This window comes from Copadichromis virginalis, linkage group LG5 (assembly GCF_057382275.1).
Source record: "Copadichromis virginalis isolate Kocher_CV1m ecotype Utaka linkage group LG5, C_Virginalis_male_GT1.1, whole genome shotgun sequence".
Classification (NCBI taxonomy): domain Eukaryota; kingdom Metazoa; phylum Chordata; class Actinopteri; order Cichliformes; family Cichlidae; genus Copadichromis; species Copadichromis virginalis.
In genome coordinates this window covers 42,189,554-42,203,675 of record NC_140622.1, presented here as the reverse complement: position 1 = coordinate 42,203,675, position 14,122 = coordinate 42,189,554, and the positions used below count along the sequence as shown (strand labels likewise).

The following is a 14,122-nucleotide window of genomic DNA, read 5'->3' as shown; positions in this document are numbered from 1 at the left end:
CAGGAAGTATACACTGGACCACACTTCAAATTTGGGGAAATGGACGGCGCATTTGGAGTACAAATAGTCGTCGTCGCTGTGACGTAATAGGTCTCAAAATGCGTACTCGAAGTGTGCGGTCGCTGGATTGGGACACAGCCATGGACTGACTTTGGAGACCAAATTAATACTTTCATCTAAAGCAGGGGTGGGCAATTCCAGGCCCCGAGGGCCTGTGTCCTGCAGGTTTTAGATCTCACCCTGGGTCAACACACCTGAATCCCATGATTAGTTCATTACCAGGCCTCTGGAGAACTTCAGGACATGTTGAGGAGCTAATTTAGCCATTTAAATCAGCTGTGTTGGTTCAAGGACACATCTAAAACCTGCAGGGACACCGGCCCTCGGGGCCTGGAGTTGCCCACCGCTGATCTAAAGGAAGCACTGAAGCTCCTTTCCTTAGTGTTTGGAACAGCTGATTATCGCTGCCATGCAGATACTTTGGAGCACGTCTCTCAGTGAGAACCCTTCCTGAGCAAAAGGGATGATTGCAATGCACTCAGATGCCACAGGCTCCGCCTTCTGCTGACACCCTAGGCTCTGATTGGCTTCTTGAAGTGATAACCATACAAACTACACAAACTAAGTGGAATCACACTGAAAAACTTTATTTAAAAAAAACACAAACCAGAAGTTGAAAAAAAAAAAATCTATACAACAGGTGTGTGTGAAGGGGTGGAGCCTCTTCAGGGCCGTGGGGGAGGTCTCATCCCAGGAGGAGGTGGTCCTGAAAGAGCAGAGCACAAGTCACATTGGTCTGATAAATACCACGATGTGATCCGATTGGGTGTTTCCAGAGTGAAATCTTACCTCTCATGCCCGGCGGAGGAGGCCTCATGCCTGGGGGGGGCATACCCATTGGAGCGCCGCGACCCGGACCAGGTGGCATGCCCATTGGAGGACCCATCGGTGGTCGCATGCCAGGGGGCGGTCCCATCATACCTGCAGAGAGGGGGGAGAGATTAAAATGGACCAATCATCAGGGAACAGCTGACCCTGTAAGAGAGTAAACTGATTCTTGATAATGAAGAGGATGATCACTGATCACATGATCACTGAGCAGCGCTTTGTTTAAGAGGCTCCTCCCCTTGTGCTCACAGAGGGCCACAGAGCAGAAGCCTCACACCTGGGCAGGTGATCACTCAGTCTCCAGGTGAAGAAAAGGAGAGGAGCAACGACCGCACCAACAGACTCCTCAGCTTGACGCTGCATGCCCGCCATGTTTAAACTACGAAACCTAGAGTACGGACTAACGAACCCACATCTGACTCCTCCCACTGATTTCTCCTTCTGCTGTGATTTTGTTTATGCAGGTCATATTCTGATGGTCAGCGCTACAAACTACAGGTCCAGGGTCTCCTTCTCTACAGGTGACAAAGGAACCACTGCAGCACCATGAGGAGAATGCAGGTCACATGACTGAGGAATCTGAACGCACCTGGTGCCTCACCTGTAGCTTCTTGGGATTTTATTTGTTTTTAAAGAAACATCACATCAAACTTGGTCTTGTTGCCAAGTTGTCTTACAGTGACATCACTGACCTGGAGGTGGGGCTCCTCTGCCCATGGGGGGCGGGGCTCCTCGCCCAGGTGGGTACTGGGTCGGCGCCCCAGCGATGCTGGCGCCTGCTGCTGCGGCGGCAACCGTCCCTCGACCCTGCGGCGTCATCACCTGCCCAAACACAGGAAACTGTCATCACTGAGCGTGCTCAGACACACACACACTGAGACCAGCTGGCATCACCATATTTACCTGCTGCGATGGTCCGCCCACACCTCTGACCGGCCCCGCAAGGCCAGCTGGTGCCTGAGGCATCGGAGCACCAGCGGGAACGCCGCGACCTGCTGCCCGCCCCACGCCTGGCCCTCCTGCCACGCCTGCCAATGGGACACGAGCGATCCCCGTCTGTAGGAGAGGGGTCAGAGGTCAGAATTAATTCAACACAAACAAACACAGTTTCACGAAGCTCCTCCCGCAGGGGCCACTCACGTCCTTAGGGGGCGGGCCCTCCACTGTCATGGAGACCAGGTTCTCCCCCCTCAGCAGCACCAGACCCAGAACACGTTTCTCCTCACGCTCCGGCTGCTTCGAGTTCTTTGGCCTGAAAAACACCCAGAAATTAGTCACGGTGTGGTTACAAATTCATGGGCTGCATCCTCCTGAGGACCCGGCCTTCGCGGTCTACGTGGGCCGGGTCCTCAGAAGGTCGGTTACGCCGGAAGTGCGAGGCTGTGAAATGGAGCGGTCTAGCCTTCACATTAGCGTCACTGCTGACTCACAGGAGTTTAATAACCTCGCCGTCTGCTCCTTGCTTTCTGAAATATAACAGGACACTGGAGTAAACTCTCAACCGTCTCACACGTCTGTTTAATCAGTTTTCTGTTTGATGTTTATTCAGCTGTGTGAAAACCCCGGAGGAACCCACCGGGGGGATTATTAAAGTTTTATTTAAAATCTAATAACTTTGATCTCAGCCAAACTGATTTACTCAGGAACAAATAAAACAAGTTATCCAAGTGACTTATATATCATGTTTGACCTGAGTAGCGAAAGACGGCTGTGATCTGAAAACCATGTGCCGGGAGTTTGCCTGGCACATCGAGCTGGTGGGTAGCAGACGTCTCCGAAAACGTTGGAGCAGTTTTGCAAATATGTGATGTCTTGATAAACCGAGCAGATATTTGATTTTACACAGCTACTTTCTCGCCTGAAAATATCTTCAAAGTTTATTTTGTGACCCAGAAAGAGTAATAAGAGTAAAATTAAAACTTAGTAGCGGTCGCCATTGTTGGAAACTGCAATTGGCTGGGCCACGCTATGAATTCTGGGATATGGTGGGCCACAAAGGACACACCCGACCCATCCTTCAAAAAACGTCGCGTCGCTGTGACGTCCTCAGGAGGATGCAGCCCATGAATTTGGACACCCCTTGTGTCGTTCAGTTGCAAAGATGAAATCAGATCAGGGTGAATGAATGTGATTGGTTGAAAAGGTGTTCAGGTGTGTGCACTCTGTCTCTATCAAGATGTGGACAGGAAGCTTTAATGTTTCCATGGATACAGTTTAAAGCTACCCCGGTCTGATGTGCAACCATCACCTTAGAAACAAAGAACAGCACTGAGCACGCTCAGACAAATCATTCTCTGTAATTGAAATGTTTATTTTCCCGCTCAGACACTTATGTGACTGTATCAGATTACACTCACAGGGATCGCTGTCTGTGGAAGACACCTTATAAAACCCAGAGTTAACCCTGGCTAGTGACATGCAGCCTCTGGTTCGATTGGTTTTCTCTGTGTGACTTTTAACACCTGTAGCTCCACCCCTTAATCCAGTGTATAGGTGGAGCCAGATCACTTACTTGATCTTCCTGAACTCGTCGCAGTCACACAGGATGAGGTTCATGTGTTTGTCAAAGGCCTTGAAGGTGCCGATGAAGATCCGCCCATCCTGCAGGATGCACCTCATCCTGAAGTCGATGTGCTGCAGCATCTTTGAGCTCTTCCCCACCGTCTGACCAATCAGAAAGAGGGGCTGTGTTACATCATCATCATGACTGACCATTGGAGCCACCACATTACATTATCAATACCCTCATCAAAAACATCAATATTATCAGCATCTGACCAATCAAAGAGACACGCCAGTTCCATCATCAACATCTTCTTTTAGACTCCTCAGGAAAGTCTCCAGTTCTCAGAGCTAAGACAGGTAAGGGGTCAGAAACCAGGGGCTCCCCATCAGCATATCAGAGGTTACGTGTCTTCACCTCAAGGGCAACGTGCTTCAGTGATGAGACGCCCAATGGCATTCAGCCAGAAACAAAAACAAACTGGGCGGTCCCAAGTTGAACTTCACAGCTTTGAGGTGAGCAACCAAACCAGCCAATGAGAGCAAGGCACAAGGCATTACAAGGCAACTGCAGCTGAGGGGACCTCCACAAGACAGACCTAACAGAACAACTTCCTTTGATGACAGAAATATGTCTGTGAAGGTTCTCAGCCATTCAGGTCATCGTAGTCTAAGGAGTTTGGAAAGAAAAGCGAAAGAGGCGGTGTATCAGAGAAACTCAGGAGTTTTCTCCAAGCACGACATCCCGGTGTATTTCAGACCCAGAAACACACTCAGACACAAAGTGGTTCGTCCCAAAGAAAAAAGTCCAAAACACAAACTTAACAATGTGGTGTATGCTGTACAGTGCAGCGAGGAATGCCCAGACCTCTACATTGGAGAGACCAAACAGTAGGGCTGCACGATTAATCGTTAGAAAATTGTAATCTCGATTCATACTTATGTGCGATCTCATTTCCAAATGACAACCATTTAAAAAAAAAAAAAGAAAAGAAAAAAGACGACGACTGTACCGCATTTTGATCCGGGACGTACTCTGCATGAAAACAAGCGCTCACTCTTCCTGCTCAACAAATGACAAGGGCGGAGCCTTATACCACGTGATACAGAAGCTGTGCCGTGTGATGCTAAAATTAGCAGGGAAAAAACAACGGAGCAGTGTTGCCAACTTAGCGACTTTGTCGCTATATTTAGAGAGTTTTCAGACCCTTTAGCGAGTTTTTTTTTTTTAGAAAAAAAGTTGCTAAAAAAGACGTGAAAACGCTTATCGCTTTTACTTTCAACAAGCAGCGGGTGCTGTAACGCAGTCAGTTCTTCTTTTACTCTTATGCTGTTTTGTGGATCACAAGGTTTAAAACTACTCAAACACACACACACACACAAAGTAACTCCACCAGAGTGCCTATTTCGGGTCACTTTTGCCGGTCCAAGCCCGGGTAAAGGAGCAGGGTTGGAATTGTGACATTAAAAAAACCAATAATTGCTAAAAGAAATTTAATTTGTAGTTCTAAATAAACTCTAAATGCATTTAGGACGTTTTTTACTCACTTTATGTCTCTTCCACGATGTTATTTCTCTCTCCAACAACATAGGTTACAATTAGATTAGCATGACCAATTATGCAAATTAGGCGATGACGTCATTTAGCGACTTCTAGGACAACCAATAGCGATTTTCCTTACTGAGGAGTTGGCAACACTGCAACGGAGAGCACGTCAGGGATGACGAGAAAGTGACAGGAGAAAATCCGTTCCGGTCAACCACCCAAACATCAATAACGGGAACCTTATACAGCGCTTCCCTATAAGCGGTTGCCCCATGATCGGAAGGTCAGGGGTTCGAATCCCCTGAACGGCTACCCTGAGGTACCCTTGAGCAAGGTACCATCCCCACACGCTGCTCCCCGGGCGCTGCACTGGTGGCTGCCCACTGCTTCACTGAGTGAATGGGTTAAATGCAGAGAATTTCCCCACGGGGATCAATAAAAAGTGTACATTATTTTTATTATTAGTCCCTCTTTGGGGGGGAAACTCCCACGGGGTTTAAATCTGGGACTCTCCACCATTTGACTCTAGAACTGAAGAAGCTTCTCGGATGAGAGGTGAAACGTCTTCAAGCAACTTAAAGAAGTCCAGGCGCTTTTCTTTCTAAGCTTCTTAGACAATGACAGAAACAAAGCTCAAACTGTGACCGGGACAGGAAGGAAAGTGGTCACTGTCCCACCGGTTCAGAATAAAACCCTGCTGAACTAACAGAGACTACAGTAAACTGAAGCTCAACTTCTGTGGGAATGCTACGTTCTAACTGATGTTACTGTACACTCCTTTTATTCCTACACCGCAACCTTCCACGCCAAGTTTATGCCAACCCAATGTGTAGTTACATTTCTCAGGAGGTGCACATCAGGTTATGGCTTAAGTTACAATGCATAACTGAAGAATAATTCACCTGTAACCTGTGTCAGCACGGGTCGATAAGGTGTTAGAGCACACAGGTGCTTTCATAATAAAGGGTCAGCACATATCAATAAAACAGTAGAACTCTAGATAGTGTCTTCCATCTAACCTGCAGGCTGATTGATAATACTTTATTCATGGAGTCTCCAAAAGTTGATTCTGTTCATCTGGACGTAGCGTTTTGTGGGAGAAACGTTTCATCACTCATCCAAGTGACTTCTTCAGTCTCAGCTGACTGCAGGTTTCAATCTTATAAACAGTACGTTTGCATGACTGAAACCAGCCCACTGAGAGAACAATGGGCTGAGTGCTCAGTTCCTTAATCATAATTATGCAAATTCTCATAACCATTGATCAACAACCACTAACCAAAACCCACTGATCAATGGCCATGAGTACCATTTACAGAGACTTGGGGAATGGCTGCAATCACAGCATTGTAAGATGGCGAAAGATGTAACCTTAGGCCTCCTCCTCGATTCAGAGATGGTCTTTATTCATGGAGCTGGACTGGAGCAGCAGGGATCGAACCAGCAACCTTCCCATGCCCTGCTTTGTTCCTGTCAGTGCGCCCCAGGGTGGCTGTGCCTACAATGTAGCTTGCCATCACCAGTGTGTGAATGTGTGTGTGAATGGGTGGATGACTGGATATGTAAAGCGCTTTGGGGTCCTTAGGGACTAGTAAAGCGCTATATAAATACAGGCCATTTACCATTTTATTTAAGCTACAGCCACCCAATGCTGCAAGCCCCTTTCCCAATAAAAGTGCACCACTCTGACCTATGACCTGTCTGTAGCACAAGTTAAATATAGTTATTTCAATAAAGTTAGCTCGACCCTGTTAGCCGTTAGCCTCTCTGTTTGCCACCGAGTTCGCTCATCGTGTGCGCCACTCCAGCAGCTCGGGAAGATGAGGCCTACCGGCACGGAGACCAGAAGAGTGTCCCGGTAAAATCCGGACTCTGCCCCCGGAACCCCAGGTCTCGGTTACGCCCCGAGGTGGACTCGAACTCGGCATTGATGATAGAGCCGGGTCTGATCAATAACACCCCCCGCCTGTGCGACGTTCCCTCTCCCCGATGTAAACCGTTAAATGAGCGGTAACTGAAACGATACCGCGCTGTCCGCAGCGACAGGGACCCGAACCATCGCCGGAAACGGTACTCACCATGTTTGCGATTCCGATGGCTCTGATTAACACCGGATTAAAAAATTCTGACCCGCGGAGATCCCGCCAGGCCGCCTTTAACAGGAACTACAGGAAATGACGCACAGCCGACCGGAAACTGTGGCAACGCCGAAAAGATTCCCCCTGTGCGAGGAACAAAAAGTTCCTGCGCGAAGACTGAAATTGTTAATTACGTTAATTAACGTTAACAAGTTCAAATAAAGTTTCACGTTCACCGCTCACGGATCGTTTGCATGTACATGCTTTCTGACGTCATTAAAATAAAGAAATCTTCTGCAGTCAGCGAAGCAGCTTCACTTTGATACTGAATCACCAAACAGCTGGCTGCTGGTCTGAGATCAGCTAAATGATTTTACTGCTGCAAATTTTGGTACCCGTCTGATACCAGGTGAACCCAGGGCCAGCACTGATGTAAGGAGAGCAGTGCGTCCTGATTTATGAGATCTAAGGCACTCAGCTCGGCTGCTGTAGTTTTAAATAAGATAAGATAAGATAAGATAAGATAAGATAAGATAAGATAAGATAAGATAAGATAACCTTTATTAGTCCCACACGTGGGAAATTTGTTTTGTCACAGCAGGAAGTGGACAGTGCAAAAGTTATGAGGCAAAAATTAGAATACAATAAGAATAAATACAGTACACAACTGTACAGAATAGAATAAAATAAAATACTATATACAGTAGAATAAAATAAAATAAATATACAATAAGATAAAAATAGAATACAAATACAAATACTATATACAACTGAGTAAAAATACAAATGTGCTAAATGATGTAAATAAATCAGTGCCCATAGACATGTTTTATGTTCTTTTTTTCCATTCAAACCTTTATTTAAACCTTTTTTATTTTTATTTTATTGCTATGTCTGGTTTTATTACTATGTGCGTATTAGTATTGTACAGCACTTTGGTCTACCAGGTGTGTTTTTAAAGTGCTATATAAATAAATAAATAAATAAATAACTGATGATTTAAACCTCAGTGCAATACAAAATAGAATTAAACAGTACCATATTAATGGTGTTGTACTTACAAAAAAATTGCATACCATAGACAAACAAATAAAAGAACAATTTCAGAACCTACAATATAAATATGTTAGGGGGAAAGTAACTGATCAAGCCAAAGAATAAAGTGATTGAAAGATCTTGATTTTTTCACAAACACCAATAGTTTTTATAGCTTTTGGGTTAGTGGAGTTCTTAATTGAATTAAGATACTGTTCAAGTTCAAAGGAGATACATAAAAAGAGGGATGTCTTCCTAAACACGTGGACTTGTGAATATGAAATTTAGCCATTAAAATTAACAAGTTAATCATATATCTGTTATCAAAGTTGAATTGTCTTTGGTTTTTGTGTAGACCAAATAAAACATATTTCCAAAACAGTACAAATCCTTTAAATATATTTTCTGATATAAAAACACAAATTCTGCCAAAAATCTTGCACACGGTTACAAAACCAAAAAAGATGTATCGTATATTCCTTGGAAGTTTTACAAAAGCTACAGCTTGTATCAATGTCTAATTTGAATTTGCTTTGAAGACAATCTTTAGAAGGATAAATTCTGTGTATTAATTTATAAGAAATAGCTTTAATTTTGTTGGTAATTAAAAACTGATTAGGGAGTCTCCAAACTTTGTTCCACATAATACCATCTGACAGCCAGTTCCAGAAAAAAATGACATATGGTAGCGTGGTTATGCTACTCTGAAATAAAGATCTGATAGATTTATTGTTGTCTTTAGTTTGCTTAGAAAAGCAAATCTTGCCAACAAAAGTTTGTATGGGAGATCTCAACGGCCTGTGGAATGAAGTGATATTAGGTTGATTCTTAAACAGCATACAAACCCCTGATGGTATTAAGCCAAATACTTTTGTATAATCATGACGATTTATAGCTAAACTAAACAAAATTCTTCATAGGAGAAAAGCGTACCATTTGAATCAAATAATTGGTTGACTAAAATAATGTTATTCCTAAACCAACTAAGTTTTTAGAGTGTTGAGAGATTAATCTGTAATCCTCTGTTATAAATGGTAAATGGCCTGTATTTATATAGCGCTTTTCTAGTCCCTAAGGACCCCAAAGCGCTTTACATATCCAGTCATCCACACATTCACACACTGGTGATGGTAAGCTACATTGTAGCCACAGCCACCCTGGGGCGCACTGACAGAGGCAAGGCTGCCGGACACTGGCGCCACCAGGCCCTCTGACCACCACCAGTAGGCAACGGGTGAAGTGTCTTGCCCAAGGACACAACGACCGAGACTGTCCAAGCTGGGGCTCGAACCGGCAACCTTCCGATTACAAGGTGAACTCCCAACTCTTGAGCCACGATCGCCCCTTAACCCCATTTATCATTATTTTGCTAATATTGTTTATGCTTGAGTGTTTCTTTTCTAAACTGAAGAAATAATGGGAATTACGCTCACCTTCTTCAAGCCATTTAGAGCTTGATCTGATAAAGGCTCCTTTTGCTTTGTCTGAGTATAAACGATCTAATTTATCTTGTAATTTAGCAAGGTTCAATTTATCCTCTTCAGTTAAAGTGTCAGTTTGTTTATTAGATATGTTTTATGTTCAGTGCATACATGAACTTACAGGACAGAAACACAGTATGAGTCCTGTCCGGATAGCATGGATCTCATGCCTCACTGCTCTCCACCACATCAGCTGCCTTAAACATACTGGCCTGGTACTTACTGTAGCGGCTCTTATACTGCCTTTACAGATTAGACAGGCTTCTTCTCTCTGTCTTTAAGTCACTTCTGAAAACCCATCTCGTCACCCTGGCCTTTGACACCTTGTGAAATGTTTTGTTTAGTTTATTTATATGAGTTTTTATTAATTTTAATTTTATGTATTATGTGTGTTTTTTTCTGTTTTGTTTAATTCTATTGTTCTTAACTAATTTACTGTTCAGCATTTTGGTCCTGTGCTGGGTGCTTTATAAATAAAGTTGTATTGGATTGGTCTGTATTTACTTTTGATTGGGCAATCCTGAAGTTTCTGCTCTCTGATTGGTTTATTTTGGTGTTTAATATTTAAAATCACCGGGGTGTCATCCGTCCAATCCACGCTGAGCCTGTGAAGGCTGAAATGTGTGACAGGTAAATGAACCTGCGATCAGATTATCGATCAGTAGATCGATCCTGTTCGTCTCGTCCAGTTTCCCGTCATTCCGCTGCTGAACGGTTTCCATGGTAACCGTGACCGCGCCGCCGGACGCGCGCCGCCGCGATACGGAGGCGAGACGGTGAGTCACCGACAGAAAACAGCTCCGGTAACCGACGAAGCGACAACAGCAACCGACACACCGGGACGGGTTAGCACGTTAGCATGTTAGCATCCCGCTGCCGCGTGAGCCGGAGGCGCGAAACGGCTACGGACTGTCAATGAGGCTGATGACGGCAACTACCGCAGTGACATCACAGCAACAGACAGCAGCAACAGCATCGCCTACTGCAGGGCAGCGGCAACATCGCCCTACAGTCTGACTGCAGAGCAACTACACGAGAGCAACCGGAGACAGCAGCAACAAACTGACGGCAACTGTGCAGAATTAAACACGTCCTGATTTGTTTCTGCAGCAAACAGCAACTGATCCTACGCCAACATGTTGCTTAAACCTTCTGTCTTCAGCAGGGACTGCAGCAACTAAAACCTACAACATCTGCAGCAGCAGCAACTCCGGCAACCTGGAGTTTATCCAGTTGACATGTGAGCATCAACACGTTGCTTCAGCTTGGGAGACAGACAGCAACTTCATGAAGAGCAACCAGTGACAGAGCTACGATTTCACTCACAGCAACGCAGCCTACCACTACAGCAACTGCCAACAGCAGGTGAGCAACATGCGAGTGGGGGGGGGGCGTCTGATAATCAATAATCTGATCAGAAATCAGTGAGCACAGTTGTTCGGGCAGATGTTTGAAAACTATTACAGATCCTGATGACTGATTTTTAAAGCTGCAGCTGGTGCCTACCTGTAGTCATGGTAACAGGTAGCATGTACCTGTAGTAAGTGTGTTTGCAGAGCTCATCCTTAAACATCGATCCATCAGAAGATCAAAGAGAATCAATAAACCTCAGCTTAAACTATAGGTGAGTCACATGGTTAATCTCAGTCAGGCAGGACAGGAATCATCAGGTGGTGACATCATCTGGCCATCCAGGTGAGGGAAGGATAAAATAAATAAATAAATAAACAAAACTTACCTGTCTGTGAGGAGGCGGAGCTTGAGCAGAACACTTCACCTGCTGTGAATACTGCTTTGTTATTGGTACAAACAAACACACCTGAGCAGCGTTCAGCACAGATAGAAACAACAGAAGCTCCGGTCCAGCTTTTATTCTGTTCATACTTTATTTTTTCACTTTGATCGGTAAATAACTAATCAATAACTGATCAATGAGAGTGACAGTCCTCGTGCTCTTATTTTAAAAGTAAACGGTTGTTTCTCTCCAGGAGGACGTCTGCTTCTGACTGGACGGATGGACGTCCTTTCAGACTGTCTCGCTGATCAGATGACCTGGACTCAGGTGTGTTTCTACCTGCAGATGAGGAACACAGAACTGTAGCTCGGTCATAGTTACAGTACTCGACTTGTTTAGTAATCTCTTTCATTGTTTGTCTCAGTCAGGTAACAGCCTCAGTTAAGCCCCACCCAGCACCCACCTCCCCCTCACGTCAGGTGAAGACAACAGTCAGCGAGATGAGCCTGTTGAAGGAGGTGGAGCCAGGACAGGAAATGGAGGGAAAGGTGAGTCTACCCATCATGCATCCCTGCGGTGTCGCAGAGAGAGAGAAAAGATTTATTTAGTGAAAACATTTCTAATAAAGTTTGGAGAGATCGAACAGAGACCGCGATGTGTTCGGGGAGACTTACCTGTTGCTGTGCTGCATTCAGGTGCAGACCTGGGCTCAGTCTCTGGTGTACACGCTGGAGGAACTCGAGTGTAAAATCTGCTATAATCGCTACGACACGCGCAGCCGGAAGCCCAAACTGCTGGGCTGTCTGCACCGAGTCTGCGCCAAGTGTCTGAAGAAGATGGTCGACATGGGTGAGTTCACCTGGCAGGTAGACACACAGCACAGTCAGCTGCTGGATCACGCAGATGCCAGCATGACCGTTACCTGGTCACATCACCTGTTGTATCATGTGATTCCAGGAGAGTCTTCGCCGTCCATAATCAGCTGCCCATTCTGCCGCCACGAGACGTATGTCCCCGACGAAGAGGTGTGGCCTCATTTCCTCCTCTTCGACGGTCAGAGTCTGACAACCTGAACTCACACTGTCTCCTCCCCCTCTTCCTCAGGTGTGGCTGATGGAGGACGACCGGCACATCCTGGCGGTCCTGTCGTGTCAGGATCGTGCTCGGCGAGGAGGTGGAGCAGGAAGTGGCAGCGGTGGGGAGGTAGTGCTAAGTCCCAGCAGTCTGACAGGTAAAAACCTGAGAGTTAGAATGAGATAGTCAGCCAATCACAGCCAGCCGGTAGATTTATCCAATCAGGAATCTCCGCGATAAAGTGACCTGTTTGAGGTGATTGAGCGGTATTCTTCGCCGTCATTGGTCAGCGGTATCCTTTATTGGACACCTTAGATATTGATTACTGGTTGGTGTATCCATAGTTTTCACATGATGTCAGCGCTCGGGAGACACGCCCACCTGGAGGGTAAAAACAGTACTTTGCTCTCCAGCCTTCCTTAAAAAGGAAAATAACAGTGTCTGGAATTTCTCTTGGTAAAGCTCTGCGTCTGTTCCCAGGGGGCGGAGCTGCAGGCAGCGGCGAGGAAGCATCCCACCGCTCCTCGGACTGTCTCGTCATCACCATCATGGAGCTCCCAGAGGAGTCGCCATCCTCAGATTCACTGAGCATGCTCAATGTAGTGGGTCTGTACCATGCTCCCAGTCTGGACTCGCTGCCCTGCAACCTCCCAGGTCAGAAATGCCGTGCCTGGACATCCCGCAGCTTCCCACGCTGCCTGCTGGGGGCACTCTGCCTGGTAAGTACCAGTTTAACCAGTTTGAACATAACTATCTAAATCAGAACCAGTGTAACTGGTGTGTGCGGCTACTCCCCCTGTGTGTGCAGGTGTACTTTAGCTCGCTGCCATTGGGGATCTACCTGCTGATGATTGGTCAGCTATGGCTGGGCGTGGTCCTCGTCAGTCTCGTCCCGTCCACGCTGCTGCTGCTCGTCCTTTACGGCTTCTGTCAGTGTCTCTGCCACGAGCTAATGGAGGCGCTTGCTGCCCGCACGCACTCGCTACCGTGACAACAAAATGTAGCCATAGAAAAGCCTGTAGACTGAGCCATCACACTCTGACATCACTCTGACCCTGCCCTTTGTGAATACCAGCAAGTCCCCCTCACACATCCCCTTGGTGGAAATACGGCCAATCAGTGTTGAACTACGTGATGACATCATCACATATAGGAAGTGGAGACAGTCCTCTCCAGTCAGAAGACATCTGCTGACTAATCAGAGACATGTTACTGTCCTGGGCATGATCATAAAACTGTTTTACCTGCTGATTACAGAACACACCTGTACCTGTATCACCTGTTTATCCCACAGTCACATGACCTGACAGGCTGTTAGCCTAGCTTAACACTTACACTAATCACAGAGGGAAAGTGCTAGCCTAGCTTAGCATGTGTATTTAGCTTTGAAGCTGTGCTTATTCTAAGCTATGCTAACAGTCCCGATGTCCTGTCTGTAAAATGATTCATGAACCCTGTGATGATGATGAGTGTCACTTCCTGTCCGTGTAGTGGGCGGAGCCTTTGGAGAATCAACTGTTTAGTTTTGTGATGAAATAAATAAACATAAGTGACATGAAGTGTTTGAATCATTTCCTGCTGCGAGTTCCTCTCAGGTGAAAGGTTGTCACATGAGTGACACCTTTGGGACCTGTGGGTGGAGTCCCAGGAGCATTTGGGCATCAGCTTGTCGCTGCGTGTTAATTAAAAACACGCTATCCTCAGAGAGAAGAGCAAGAGTGTTTATAGAAACCTGGCAAGAGCTGCTCTCCACCACAGAGGAAGAAGCTGCAGCAGGTACAAC

The 14,122-nt window shown here is 46.0% G+C and overlaps 3 protein-coding genes across 8 annotated transcripts in view; 1 reads left to right on the top strand and 2 right to left on the bottom strand.

Annotated features, from left to right (window-relative positions):
• Positions 1-14,122, bottom strand: part of ctsa (cathepsin A) — a 59,233-nt gene that overhangs the window by 26,316 nt on the left and 18,795 nt on the right. The window lies entirely within an intron of this gene.
• snrpb (small nuclear ribonucleoprotein polypeptides B and B1) lies at positions 627-6,830 on the bottom strand (the record flags this gene model as incomplete). The annotated part of the gene is made up of 7 exons (XM_085457915.1): positions 627-766; positions 850-981; positions 1,581-1,710; positions 1,792-1,944; positions 2,029-2,140; positions 3,401-3,552; positions 6,768-6,830. Coding segments are annotated over 7 exons (783 nt in total), but the record flags the coding sequence as incomplete, so codon positions are not given.
• LOC146710441 (E3 ubiquitin-protein ligase RNF182) lies at positions 10,057-13,907 on the top strand. 6 transcript variants are annotated; one of them, XM_085457880.1, is made up of 9 exons: positions 10,057-10,598; positions 10,696-10,895; positions 11,519-11,592; positions 11,694-11,813; positions 11,961-12,114; positions 12,223-12,290; positions 12,370-12,496; positions 12,820-13,058; positions 13,148-13,907. In XM_085457880.1, the coding sequence occupies exons 3-9, from the start codon at positions 11,545-11,547 to the stop codon at positions 13,328-13,330; spliced, it is 939 nt and encodes a 312-aa protein (XP_085314006.1). In that variant the 5' UTR covers positions 10,057-10,598; positions 10,696-10,895; positions 11,519-11,544; the 3' UTR covers positions 13,331-13,907. The 6 variants fall into 6 exon arrangements, with proteins under 6 accessions (XP_085314006.1, XP_085314007.1, XP_085314005.1 ...); XM_085457881.1 differs by having other exon boundaries at positions 10,693-10,895; XM_085457879.1 differs by having other exon boundaries at positions 10,057-10,604.